Source organism: Montipora capricornis, chromosome 6, assembly GCF_036669925.1.
Source record: "Montipora capricornis isolate CH-2021 chromosome 6, ASM3666992v2, whole genome shotgun sequence".
Taxonomy (NCBI): domain Eukaryota; kingdom Metazoa; phylum Cnidaria; class Anthozoa; order Scleractinia; family Acroporidae; genus Montipora; species Montipora capricornis.
The window spans coordinates 54,741,573-54,756,572 of record NC_090888.1 but is presented as its reverse complement, the minus strand read 5'-3'; the positions used below and the strand labels follow the sequence as shown (position 1 = coordinate 54,756,572).

The window sequence follows — 15,000 nt, the reverse complement described above, 5'->3', positions numbered from 1 at the left end:
GTCTACCTGTCTCACCAATGTATAATTTATTGCATAACGTACAGGTTATGCAATATATGACATTTGCGGAGGTACATGTGAAACGATCGGTGGTCTTAACAGATCGCTTAGGTCCCGATATCTTGCTAGTGTTAACAATGAAAAGACAAGTATTGCATCGTGAGCGCGCGCATTTGAAAGTGCCGGGTTCCTCGTTAGTTTTGAGCGCGCTTCTAACTAAAAAGTTGCCTACGTTTTTGTCGCGTTTGAATGAAAAAAGTGGAGGTTGCGAAAAGATTCTACTAGTCTCGGGATCATTTTGGAGTAATTTAAAATTACTAAGAATGATGCTTTTGACTGCATGATTGTGAGGATGGAAAGTGAGGGTGAATGGAATTCTGTCATTCTTATCTTTTTGTGACGTTTGTAGCGATGACTGTCGATCAAATTGTTGGGCGCGATGATGGCCCACTTTGACCACAGAGACAGGATAGCCACGTTTTTCGAAGAACTGGCACATCTCCTCTGATTTGCTGGAAAAAACAGAGTCATCACTACATAGACGTCGAAGTCTAAGAAATTGAGAATAAGGAATGGAGTTCTTGACATGTGATGGATGTGACGATGAATACAACAAATAACTGTGTGAATCTGTAGGTTTGTAGTGCACACTACTGCATAGCACGTTGCCTCTAATAGAAACTTTGATATCTAGGAAAGCCAATGAAGTTTCCGAAATTTCCCAGGTATATTTAAGAGCCGGATGAAAAGAGTTGACGGAGGTTATAAATTGATCGAGTTCTTCTCTGCTGGATAAAATAGCGCCGATGCAGTCGTCAATGTAGCGGCCGTAGAGTTCAGGTTTGGGGCCGTTGTACTGATTAAAGAATTGGTGTTCAACATATCCTACAAAAAGATTGGCATAGCTAGGTCCCATTCTTGTGCCCATCGCTACACCATTAATTTGTTTGTAATAGCTGCCGGCGAATGAAAAACAGTTAAAACTAGTTCGGCAAGGCGGAGGAGCGTTTCCGAGCTAGGTTCTTTAACAGTGCGTTGATCGAAAAAGTGTTTAAGTGCTTGAAGACCTTCGATATTAGGAATGACTGTGTATAGAGATGTAATGTCCATGGTGAAAATAAGTTTGTCTTGGCCGGAGAAATTGAAATCGCGGAAACTTTGTAGAGCGTGTGTACTGTCTTTAATGTATGATGGCAGAGATTTGACGATAGGCGTCATAATCCTGTCTAAGTTGCTAGAAATAAGTTCGGTGGGGCAACTACAGACAGAAACGATAGGGCGACCTGGGTTGTTGGGTTTGTGAATTTTAGGCAAGAAGTAAATGCACGAAGTTCTAGGGGTGTTGATGATGAGATTAGTGGCAGTGCCCGGTAATTCTTGATTAACTATAAGATTTTGAATGGTGTCTTTGACAAGTTTTTGATTTTTGGAAGTGAGATCTTTAGTGATTTTGGCATAAAACGAGGTATCCGAAAGTTGCCGTCACTGTCAAATGTTTCGTACAACTTGTCCAGCCGCAATGACGCCAAAACATTGCGAGACAAGTTGCACGAAACATTTCACAGTATAACAGCGTTGTTATTAAAAGCTAGCCGTTTGAAAAGTGGGGGGCTTAGACTTAAATACTGTTTACCAGCATTCTTTGAAATGGGTGCTTAGACTTAAATACTGTTTATCAGCGATATTTGTTGGCAGTCTGTCATACACCTAGTCTATTTTCTTTAGCCATGAAAATGAGTTTATCCCTGACTGGAGGGTGACCCAATCCCCCTACGATTGAAGTGTTTTGTTTAATTATAAACTCTTGACACTAATTTCAAATGAGGCTCAAAAGGTCAGCACCCTACCTTCTTCTTTTTTTGTTACACAGACCGTGTTGAAGGTACGGAAACGAGTGACCCTGATGGTTTTGACTGTTACAACACTATTCGAAATTTCCTGGATTTCAGATACTGTAATTCATCTTTTGAGAGATTTTGAACTCTACACAATCAGCGATGTTGCAAATCCCGTAACTCACACCACGATTGCTTTCAATTCAGCTGTTAACCCGTTTGCCTACGCTCTGATAAATCAAAGATTCAGGGAGAAGATGAAAGGGATACTATGCAATAGCTCATGTCAAAGTGAAGGAAGTATCCATGGATGCTGATTATCAATGCAACCGCTTCCAGCAGAGTCCAGTGCACCAGAGGAGAGCTTTGCTTAAGTTAAAATGTCACCGACCAGAGAAATTTACTGAACATATATGAGCCTTAGATCGTGAAAAATGTTTTTTTTTCTCCTTTTTTTATTTGTAACATTTTTTTCCTCTGTCTTACTAGACATTATATTAATGACGGCAATGATTTGTATCAGAGTTTACGTGACGGTTTCGGCTCCCCTGTCCGTCATAATATCAAGTAAAAGTGTAAGGAGAGCCATGTGATTGAAGCCGGAAAACAATTGATAGAAGAGCCATTGTACCTTAATTATATTACCTTACCTGCACCTTTAATGGTTTCAATATTTCTTTAGTAACAATGACGCATACTCGTTGAAGTGAACTCGCACAAGTAAGCTCGCTTACTTGACGTGAACTCAATGATTTAAACACGGGAGTATCCCATTACCCGGAGCTTCCATCTGTACCGTAAGCTTGAGTCAACTCTTTCCCGTTTCTTTCTGTTTTTTAGAACTACTATATTTTGACGTCTGTGATGAGAACATGCGCGAAGTGGTTCACAAACGTCACATACGTATGGGACGTAATAAATGGATGACATAGGTCTCTTATGATTGGCTATTGTGAAAACACCACTAAAGCCCCTCTGCGAGGTGCTTCTAACAATAGGAAGTAACGGGAAATGACAAATCCTAATTTGAGAAACGTATTTGTAGTATCCAAAATGTTTTCCTCACAGGAGGTATAGGTGTAACCCATTAGAAAGGAGTCATGAATGTGTCCCAGGCAGAAATGGCCTAGGGATCTGAGATGAGCATAGATTGGTTTCAACACTTTGGTAAATAATCGTGGGGCAGAAGCCAACCCATTTGGAAGGCAGGTGAAGCGAAAATAATTGCCTCGCCATTCAAATTTCGATCCTCTACTGATATAGGGATAGAATAGTATGCATCCTTAAGGTCTACTGAGGCCATAAAGCATCCTGGTCACATGAGTTTGAGGGCAGCATGGATGGTATCCATTATGCAATGATAGTATGCTACAAACTCATTAAGGGGTTTTAAGTTCAAAATAAGTCTATAGCTGCCATCTTTGTTAGGTCTCACAAATATGGTAGAAATAAAATCTCCATCACAGGGCTTAGATGGCTATTTCATGGTTTATGATTTCTTTGTTCCCAGATGAAAAAACAATTTGTTTGGGTTTGGTAGCTTGCACAGGTCTACAATGCCCCACAAACTCTATGTGATGATGCTGTATGGCATCAAGAATAACAGAATCAGTAGTAACTGCTTTCCAGTCTGTTATATGGTCCTTAACACAACCTGCTTTAAAATTAAGGACCAGCTGGGATAGCAGATCTGCATTCACAATAGATGTGACTTCTCTCACCTTGTCTATTAATGATCCTTCCAGATTGGAGTATGATTTTTATACTCTAATCACCCAGAAACGATCATAAAATATTTTGTAACTAATCTTTAATAAACACAAACACAGCATCAGGGGCGGGCATCTCGTTTATTGGTACAGCGAGCGTTTACAACACACCATAGAGAAAATTACATCAGTGAATAAGCAAATAAAGTCAAAGTTGAAAGAGATGCCTTCGAGTGGCTCTTGCATAACTTACAAGATCTTTAATAGCCTAGAAAACCCCTCGGGGTTCACCATACCTACGAGCATGCCTAAAGTACTTCTACAATTAACACCAATCTAGCATATTAACATACTTCATTGTCATTAGCGAAGCGTTACAAAATATATTTGATGTGGGCACCCCTTTGTGCCCGGCTGTTGGCTAAAAGATGCCGTTGGGAGTTGATTTTCTGTGTGGTAGATTGTCCATGTGCTCTAGCATATGCCTTTGCAAAATGTGGCCTGTTGAACCTTAACTTAGGGGCCTTGTATCCCTGGGTTGATGTGCTAGCACTTGAGGATTTTTGCATCTGCATCCCCGCTCTTTTCAGTTCCGCCATGTCTTTTTATATGTTTTGAGATATCATCTCCAAACAACTTAGATGTTGTTTTAATCTCGTCCTTGTATAGTCGGGTGTAAGGCGGATTTAACTCGGGTTTAATTAAATCCCGTCTCTTCATGTTCAGCATGTGGTGAGTATTGCACAAAAGAGCGATGCTATCGTATTCATGATAACTGTGAGAGTTTCTCTCGTATTCGTCGTGTCGCAAGATTGAATGGAGCTAACAAGTTTGCCACTCAAAGTAAACAGCGCAGATAAGCCGGGCAACAACAACTGCTGTACTTTTTGGAATGTTAAATCCACCGTTCGGCTCCGACGCAGGAGCAAGTCCCACACCTCTTCATTAACAGTTATGACGTTAAGACGCTTGACATTGTCCGGTGGTGAATATTTGTCGGCTCTTTCCTTGACCTTGTCGGCCGAGAGACCATCACTAGAGCATGTTGTCGATGAGGGTGGCAATTTTTCCCCTCAATAGCCGGAGAGGTTTTAATGTTGGGTAGATAAGCCCTGGGTCAGGCTCTCTCCTATATTGTTGTGGCCCTGAGACACCGTGTCGGAGCGACTGTCAGAGGCCATGTTGCTTGTTGTGTTCGCGTTTGCGCCCGAATCACGCGTGCAGTCATTCACAACTGCGGTGATCTGAGTGATGTCCAGTGAATCGGCTGGCCTATTGGGACTTGATTCGTCTGCATCAGCTTGGAGGAAGTCTTCCTTTCAGTCCGCCAATTCTGCTGTTTGTGCTGGGAAGCCGCGCTTAAATGGAACAACGTGGTGGTAAGATTTTTGAGGACGACCGTCAGGTTGTTGCTGCCGTCCGTAACAGATTCGCTGAGTTCTGAGCCCGAGGGTGTTGCTGAGCGATCTTCCGTTGTGGTTGCCATAACTACCGATGTAAGAAACTGACTGCCCAACTATATGCCTAAGAAGGTAGGGGAATATGCGAAAAAACAGCGAAATTTCTATCCGCAAAAATAAAAGATGCACAACTGATTTCGTGCGCCAAAAGCACTAATTATGCGCATGCGCCTAGCTATCTCATGGGACCCCTGTGCAGTGATGACGAGATAGAATTTTCATCATTCCCAGAGCTGCTCAGTCCGGAAACGCGACATTATCTATTTTTTTTAAAAATAGCTTATCGTTTGTAAATATTTGTTGTATAAATTAAATTTGATCAATAAGGTAAAAATTCCCCTCAATGCGCTGTAATCCTAATCCTGTCGCTACAGTCCCCAAGAAAGATATCATTCTTGTTTTTAGGTTTTCAAAGTGAAGTGCTCACACACCGGGGTTATGGGTTTGTAAACCTCAAAGTAATTATTCCAGAGCACCTGACGAATCGTCTTTTTTTCCCTTATACAGATGGTTTGTGTTAATCACAAAAATCCAAGGTTGTTTATAAAGCATCTTGTTGGGACTGCAATGAGTTTTACATTGATAAAACGAAACGTTGCTTACGTGACCATAGAAAAATCATTTCAAAGCACTCAGTGGGATCAGTCAAACGTCCGCTATTGCAGATCACGCAGTTAAAACAGGTCACAACATAAAATGGAACCGTTTTCAAGATTTAGCAAATGGTAGCTCTGATTTTCATTGTAAAATAAAGCAAATTTTATTAATACGCGACCTTAAACCAGCATTAAACGAAAACGTTGGCAGTGAAAAACTCTGGTTTTATTAAACGGTTAGTTTTGACTGCTATTTATCTTACTATTTTTATCTTATTCTCTCTAGTTACCAGTCTTCTTATTTTTTTTATGTATCATATTTGAATTTGTTCAACTGTCATTTCTGATATATGTTGTAGCATACGAAACGTCTAGTCAAAAGTAAAATGCGCTTTATAATTATGTTTGTAGACGCTCTTTGCTCTATGTTTTTGAATTAGTTATGAGACCTCCATTGCAATTTTCATGGGAAAAAAAGTGCTTACTATAGTCAAAATCAAAGCTGTGTTTATGTTTAATATTTTGAAAAGTTAACTTGATGGAAGCAATCATTTACAAGGTTCAAATTTCAAGTCTAATCGGACGAATAAAAGACATAGAACCCTGGGACCGGTTCCTGAAAGGTGTAATAACTCTATTCCAGGGATAAATATGCCTTTTTCCAGCACATTTATTCCTGCAATAGAGTTATTACACCTTTCAGGAACTGGCCCCTGGTCCATGAACCACCCCTGTGGACCCGGACCATGGACCCGGTTCATGGACTACCCCTGTGGAACACGCCTAATTTTACAAGTAGAAAAATCTTTTGACGAAAAGAGGGAGGTGATCCTCACACTCATCGGGACAATTTAAGCAATTATCTCTTTATAGACACTTGAAAATTCAACAGCTTCAACAGTATTCGATCCCATGACCTCTGCGATGCCAGCACAATGCTCTGCTAACTGATCATTGAAGTCACTCAGTTTGTTGGGCTCATTTGTTCCCGTGAAGGATTTTCTCATGATGAAATGAACTTATATTTAAAAAGTGGGTTATAGACGAATCGCTTTGAAGGCACCAAATAGGTGGTGCAAGTGTCTGCAAAACAGGCAAAGATTGCGGTCAAAAGTATGGCGGCCTGGAATTGACAGACAAGCTGAGAGGTTTTGCAAAAAAATGTCATGGCTGCCAGCTGGTAAGCCGCCCAGACAACCCAGAGCCGATCAAATCAACCCTTTTACCAAGAGGCCCATGGCAGTACCTGGCCTTTGATTTGTTAGGTCCATTACCATCCGGAGACTTTGTTCTGGTCAAAGTTGCTTACTTCAGCAGATTTTATGAAATTGGAATAATGCGGTTCACAACATCCGCGATTATTGAACCTTTGGAGGAGATTTTCACAACCCATGGTTTGCCACTGTCAGTAACCAGCGATAATGGACCACGTTCAGATGTGTTTTAGCGATACCTGGAAGATCTGGTGTAGTGCACCGGAAGACCTCTCCTTTATAGCCCGCGGGTCTGTCGAGCCAACAGCGCATCCCTGCCCCGCGCCAACATGCGCTGTTGGCTCAAGAGACCCTCGTAACTTGTATACAAATTGTCCTCTTCTCTCTCGTCCGCCTGTGAATCACCGTTCTGGTTGATCCAGCGTCATCTAGTTGGGGAAAAACATCGGCCCGGAATGACCACGTAATTCCCATTCGCTATCCAGATTGGCCATGTAGCCAGCATGGTTGCTCTGATAGTGTAGTGGTGATCACACCCAACCGGTAATCAGGGGGACGTGGGTTCAAATCCCGCTCAGGGCATAAAAAGTATTTTCTCCCAATGAAAAATGTCACCCAGGGGTTGTCCGTCCTTGGTCCTTTCAAACTTCATTAATTAACTACATTTGGCCAAGGCTTGGACTGTGTATCCATTTGTAATCCTCCTGGGGGGCAGGGATGTGCTGTTGGCTCGAGAGACCCTCGTAACTTGCATATATATATACCCCGTAGAATGAAGAAATGAAACCCATCCTGTAAATCAACTGATTGATTGTGTCGAATGAAAAACATGAAGAATTGCCCTGAGCGGGATTTGAACCCACGTCCCCCTGAACACCGGTAGGGTGTGATGACCACTACACCATCAGGACAACCACGCTGGCAACGCAGCTATCGAGATAGTGAATTGGCCTAACGTGAGTATCCCGGGATTCTTACACGGGTGAGATGGGAAAGCCTAAACCCCTTCATAGCCTTAAACCTAAGGATGGACTAACGATTCACAGGCAAACACCAACTTAGGAATCAGCTAATCAGAGGGATCAAGTTAATGATGCAGGCTTATTTGTATAGACCGTAGAATGAAGAAATGAAACCCATCCTGTAAATCAACTGATTAATTGTGTCGAATGAAAAACATGAAGAATTGCCCTGAGCGGGATTTGAACCCACGTGCCCCTGAACACCGGTAGGGTGTGATGACCACTACACCATCAGGACAACCACGCTGGCAACGCAGCTATCGAGATAGTGAATTGGCCTAACGTGAGTATCCCGGGATTCTTAATTGTGTCGAATGAAAAACATGTGCCAATCTGGAAGTGAGACGGAGTTATCGAGGCATATCTGGAGTCTAAAGGACAATAACATCAATTACACGCTACGCTGGGCAATAGAGTCTTTCGCCTCACCATACAAATGTGGATCAAAGAGATGCGACCTGTGCCTTACAGAAAAGTTGTACATAATAAAAGCAGATACGCGCCACCTACTGAACAAAAGAAACGAGTTAATTTCTAAATGCAGACACAAGAACAAATACCTTTTGTCGAACTTAAAATAGCACGCTCCCCTAGAGTATTAGAATGGTCTTTAAATGAGTTAGAATGCAAATGTAAGATCTGTAGCCTGATGATTGTGCTACGCTGTGAAGTTGTCTTTCTTCCAAACGTTATATATATATATATATATATATATATATATATATATATATATATGTGCAGTTAGATATAGCTCTTTGGCATTACAAAGCTTTTGCTTTCATGTCCAAATTGAGCACTCTACTGGGATGAGTCATTGCCGCTAGCAATTGCGCATGCTCACTAGCTCGCTAGTTTGAGCACTCTGGCATGGCTTAGATGTACCACGTGTGTGGGACATTTGGGGTGGCTTTATAAGCTTAACCTCCATCCCAGACATCAGCACTGCACTGATGAGGCCCAGAAGGCCGAAACAGTACTGTCTGCAGTTAGTTATATATACATGATCTTCTTCAGGGTGACTAACTAGCCGTTAACGTACAGCACTTTTAAATTGTTGAATTGCCAAGGCAACGCACGCGCATCACAACTGAAATGGCTATTATTTCAAGCGCCAAACGGAAAATGCCATAGATCTTATAATCATCTACTGTGCGCGCCTACGCGCGTCTTTCCTTTCTGGGCGTAAAAACCATCATCCTCATTAAGTCCTTGGGGGTGCAGCGTTTCCAATCTATACATCCACTGTCCCTCCTTCTTCCGCAACTCCCTCTCGGCCTTGCAATTGGCTCTGTCGATTAACTGTATAGTTAAATGACTTAATCCCAAATGCCTCGAACTATGAAAATGCTGGTAAAGAAAATCATCATTGCTCTTATTGCCAGAAGACAACTTGAGATGGGCATGATCCTACTTCTGGGATTATTGAACCTAAACCGAAAAGCAGTGGTAGTGGATCCAACATACTGGATGCCACATACCTTACAAGTAATGAGATAGATCACGTTTTCAGAATTACAATTTAAGTTGTAACTGATGCGAAATTCCTTCCCATTCGTTTTTCTGCGGAGTGTTTTCCCAACACACAGAGAATTACAGATTTGGCATCGATTGCTCCCACACCTTAATGTTCCTGTTATCTCTTCCTTAGCATCACTCCTAAACTTTGCACGGACAAAATAGTCTGGGAGGCATTTCAGTCTTCTGAAAGCGACCATTAGCCCTTCCGTGATGGCATCCCGACATCTCTGCGAGGAGTGAAGAACCGAATTTAGCTTCCTCAACATGCCCCCGATATTAGGAAGGCCCGGATGGTACGTCACTGTGAAGGGAATCCTGGAATTTTCCTTTTTTGGTCTATCCCTCAATGCTTCATCTCTGGGTGTTTGTCTCGCTCTACCAACTTGTTGTTGTATGAAATTCTTCTCATATCCCCTTTCTACTAAAAAAACTACACAAATCCCGCACTCTTCTTTCAAAGAAAGTCTCCTTGTAACAAGTCCTCCTCTACCGTAATGCTTGTGCATAGGGAATCCCTTTCTTGCAATGCACGAGTTTGGTTGGCACGACACACCGTGAGATACTGATGGCTATCGGTGGGTTTGATGTAAACATTCGTCTCCAGTTTTCCCGAGTCATTCAGGACTATAACATCTAGGAATTTGACTTCCTGGTTGGACCATTTTGATGTAAACTTGATCGTTCCATGGGCACTATTCAGGTAATTAATAAGGACTTTAAGACTTGAGAGGGACATATTAGCTCATGGTTTTGGAACGACTTATCAACGCAATCTCACAAGAGAAGAACAACGGGCGCTTCAAGATCTTCGCGCCTATGATGATATTATTATCAAACAAGCCGATGAAGGGTCTGCAGTTGTCGTCATGGATAAAGAAGCTTGTCACCCAAAGCAGTTGGTCATTGTTATTGATACATGTCACGCAATCCATTAGTTAATTGACGAACTTGAATCAGCTGATGCAAATACACAAATCACAGCTACAAATGGCACCTGGAACGTGGTAATCGGCGAATACAGTCGATATGTAACCAATATTAATGTAAATCTCATCGTTTTTATCATGGAGTTTTAATCAAAACAATCATTTCTCTAGGTTCCACAGGTTCCGCGGTTCCGCGGTCTGAAGTTCCTCCCTTTAGTATCACCCGATCGTAGCCATATAGTAATTAATAGACGTTTATAAAAATGCGACTTTTTGCGGCAGGAACTAATCATTACATGAAAAGGTAGAAATTTTATGTTGTTCTTTGACCCAAATCTGCAGCTTGTAATGTAATCATGCAATTATTAAATTTGACATTCAATTTGGGGATTCAGACATTTGCATTGTCTCTTTGATCAGTAAATTCGGCAATTCTCTGATCAAATAGACAATGTAAACGTTTTGAATTGCCAAACTGAATGTTGAAAATTAAAAGAATTGACGCGTAAGCCAGTGTTTTTGTGTCTGTCCTCTTAAATTACGTGGTAACATTGTTGCTTTGACAATCACGCCGCCAACTTGCATAATTTAAAACTTCAGTTCAAGAATCAAAATGCGATCAAAAATGCCCATGGCTTCGTGAAAATCCCGGGATTTTGAGGTAGGAACTTTGACCCTTCGGTCGCCGTCTCAACTTCCTCGCCTGAGGTGAAGTCCGCAAAACTAAAATTCGCAACGGTTAAAGTCCGGCAAATCCTCCAAATTGGTACTTTCAGCTTTGCATAAATTACAGTTTTATGTGGGTAAGGTCAGCTCTTGAGGAGAGAAGTTGCGTTTGGCGTTGGTTGCAAGATTCGGAAACAGTAGCAATACAAGAGATAGCAAACATTTGCCCAAACAAGACATCTTCGCCGACTACAGCAATGCCGTAAGTCTCCTTCCGAAACATGTTTCCGCTGTGAGCAGCTGTATAGCTAACATTAATGACACTAAGGTCCAATTGACAGATAATTCTTGGGAGGCAAATTCCCTTGTTGTACTTAAATCTGTTAACAATGAACCAGCGAGAGTCTTTGTGTTGGACACCACCTTCAGCCCCGTAAATCGTGGAACCTAACTCCCACTCTCACCGGCGGTACAACTATGACACCAATAACAGTCGTACCACTGATTTCTGCAATGCAGTTGCCTACACCAAGTAAGCAACGCTGACAAGAACACGACAAAAGAGAGAGAAGTAGTCGTTAGCCTACGAACGCAGACGTATTTCCGGCGATCGTTTTTCTCCCCCGAAAAAGAAGGAGAGAAACGACCTACTGCGCATTTTGGTGAAGTTTTCGTTCTTGACCAAATTTAATTTATGCAGCAATTATTTACAAACAATTAAAAAGGCTATTTCGAAAATAAATGTAGTGAAGTGTTTCTTTCCGGGGCTGATAATTTGTTAGGGTGTTTGGGATTTGAGGAGGATAAACACGTACCAAAAACAGTAGTTCGGGAGGTAATTTTAATTTTCTCGGCTACTCTTCCTTCGTTGGAGTTGTTTTGATGCATTTTATTACTCCAGATCCTCATATATCTCGTCATGTTTGTGGCTTGCCTTATGAGGTCGCCTGAATATCTAGCTAGGCTACAAAAATCAGATAAATTATCCTTAACCTAATTCAAAAACCAGAGGTTGAGTGAAGTAAGAAGACAAGGGCCAATATGTATTGAGGAACAAGCAAATTTAACCATGTATACATAGCTTCCAATAACAGTGACTTTTTAAAGTCAAACAGGTAAGTAAGTAAAACTTAAAAGTAGATGTAGATGAAGACGTAGGAGGTTTCTTGGTTACTATAATGCGTCATAATAAGTCGTTGTTTTTAAAGGCAAGACTTTTCCGAGAAGCAAATGACTAAGGCACGGTTTCATTTTATTTTCTCGCGGCAGTTTCTTTCGACTTCACAAGGAAAAGCCAAAGAATTTGAACATTTGGTATGTACCAACGTTAAATGTTATCGGAGAACTTATCTCTTGCATTGCTGGACGATAAGCGGTATCTCCCAGCAGTAGTTAACCGGTTTGCTTCATAAATTAAAGTTGTGCTCCTGCTGTTTGTTCCAACCGTCGAAGTTTTGCTTACCTTCTTGTAAGAATAGGAAACAGATCTCATGGGTTCTAGTTTCATAGAAAGTTATGTATCATAAAGAAAGGAGTGGACAGGATAGAGTGGATTCTCGGAAACAAATATCCTGTGTCACTGTAGGCGGGCAGGTTTTGGACAGATTTCCGTTTCCTTTAAACTACGTTTCTTCGGTCTGGTAAAAAAATGAAACATATTTCATTACTAGGCGTGTTGTCATTGGCCATAGTTAAGCAAAAGAGATTCAAAATTGACACCTCTTCGATGCTAAGTGCAGTATCGAGTAAACGTTACGGCGGGTCTAGCAACGGTTGAGGATTTTCTGGGTGATACATCATTTGGTTTGCACACTAATCTTTTTGTTTAATAAAATGTGTGTGATTGAATGTAAGTTAGTCTATGATATTTAATATTTGCTGGCATTGTAGCGGCAAACAACCCGAAAGTAAAGAAAAGCTGATTGCGACACCATTAGGCTCGTAAATGGCTGGGAATCCTCAGAAGTGGAGCGCAACCAAGCGAGGGGGTATCTAGTCCAGCGCTAGACCTCTACCCGAGTCCACTGAGAGTGTCAATGAGCTACAACAATTTGCAGAATTGTTGAGACACTTTCATTAAAAAACACCTTTTCTAACTTCCAATACCCGGCGTATCTAGAATTTAAACCTTTCCCACTTCCTCTCCCCTCTCCCCCTTTCAATGTTGACTGCTTATTAAGTTCCCAACATTTTTTTGTCTCGCTAGCAACACTGATAAGGGGGGGACGGGGGCTGCAGTGTGAGAGATAATAGTGAAATTAATAACGCCCTAAGAAGGTGAAGTGTCTCCACTATTTTTGCAACTTGTTGTAGCGTTAAAAATAAAAGGGCGAGAGTTAAAACAAAATTCCCAATCAAAGCCTCTGAAACCATGCCGCGACAGGGCACCAAAGGCGCCCCGAACTGGGCCCTTAAACAACAATATTGTAATAAATTCCCAGATGGGGGCCCCTCAGATTACTTAGCGCTAACAAAGCTAACAGTATCCGAGACCGGGACCTTTGATAACCGCCCAATTTACGTGTGATCTCTACGTTAATTGCAGTTTATTCTTTTTTTTCGAGTGAAATTCCTGACGCTTATTCAAGCCAAAAGGTGCCAAAGAGAACAAATGTGCACTCCAATATGCCTCTTTAGTGATTAGAAGTTTCTCGATGCTGCATGAATTGTTAACAGCCTCCTGCACTTGATCAATACATTGGAATGAGAAGTCGCTTAAATCATGTGGTGTTTTGTTGAAATGTACCACTACCTCACAAGACTTTTTCTTAGTGACCACTTGGGACTCGTGCCAGATCTAAGAAAAAAAATATTTCCATTTGTGACCACATTTAATCCAAATTTACCTGGTGTAGGTCGCATCATCAGCAAACACCTAGCGATTTTGGAATCCAACACTAAATTAAAAGAGCTTTTTCCTCCAAATTCCATCATAGCATCCTTTCGAAGAACTAAAAACCTTAAGGAATTGTTGGCGCCATCTCGTTATGGCCCCAACACCGAACGCGAAGAGATTGTTGCAGTCATGTCCAATAAACACAAACTGATACGGTTCGAAACTACAAATTTACGATCCGTACCGTTTGGCAGATCGTAAAAGACAGTTTCGGTCCGTATACAATCGGAAAATTGTACCTCATTAGTGGGACATTAATATAGATCACGTGTTATTCACGCAAAGGGGTCACAGCGGTTTGTCGATCCGTACGGTTTGTACGGTTTGTACAGCGAGAGGTCACAACGGTTTGTCCATCCGTACGGTTTGTCCGGATCGTGAACGCAGTGTACGGTCCGTATACGCTCCGTCAAATGCATCTCATCAAGCGTTTGAAGCGGGAGAAAATATCAATCAAAGCATGCTGCCACAACAAACAAGTCCGATATGCATGTATACCTCGTTCTTTAAGCGTGAGCGACAACATATCCCGTTTAGAAGGAAATAGTTTTTTAAAAGAGGATATGTATTAATGGAGAAGGTAACTGGAACCGCAAAACAATGAAACTACTTCGTTCTTTAAGCGGGGTGCTTTTTTGAAAGGGTTTACATCTTCCTTAAGGATGCAAGTTCAATGTGAGTAGTTTGTGTTCTTTTGAAAACCCTCAGGAAAGAATTTATTTCAGGTGAACGTGGGGTAGTGAGTGTGTGCGCGATGTCTACGCTGTAATGAGTTGTTTATCCTGGTAGTCACTATGACAGCTATTTAGGTCTCATTTGCCACCGGCTTTTGCCAGCCAAAACATACTCATGAAACAGAAATTTTAAACGACATTGGTCTATAACTGGCATGTTATTGAACCATGATTCTGTTGGTAAATGACTTTTGTGATGTTTGGTGGCTCCTAAAGGAGCCTTTGTGATAGTTTCATTCGTTCGTTGTTGTTTGTGCTTCGGCAGGCCGTTCAGGAATAGGAGCTTATTGTAGTCCACATCAAAGTAGAACTACTTGTTCTTTTTGCACACATGTCCAATATACATGAACTGAGTCGGGTCGTCAATTGCTGTTGACGGCCCGACTCTTCGGATGTCGGGTCGTGAAGTTTAAAAAGGAAGTAA

General features: G+C 41.6%; 1 protein-coding gene across 3 annotated transcripts in view; it reads left to right on the top strand.

Moving 5' to 3' along the window:
• LOC138050656 (neuropeptide FF receptor 1-like) overlaps positions 1-3,729 on the top strand; it is a 77,301-nt gene extending 73,572 nt beyond the window's left edge. For all 3 annotated transcript variants that reach the window (XM_068896963.1, XM_068896962.1, XM_068896961.1), the window contains exon 6: positions 1,871-3,729. In XM_068896963.1, coding sequence (XP_068753064.1) covers positions 1,871-2,152 — 282 coding nt within the window. In that variant the 3' untranslated portion in view covers positions 2,153-3,729. The remainder of the gene's footprint in view (positions 1-1,870) is intronic.
• The last annotated feature ends 11,271 nt before the right edge of the window (positions 3,730-15,000 follow it).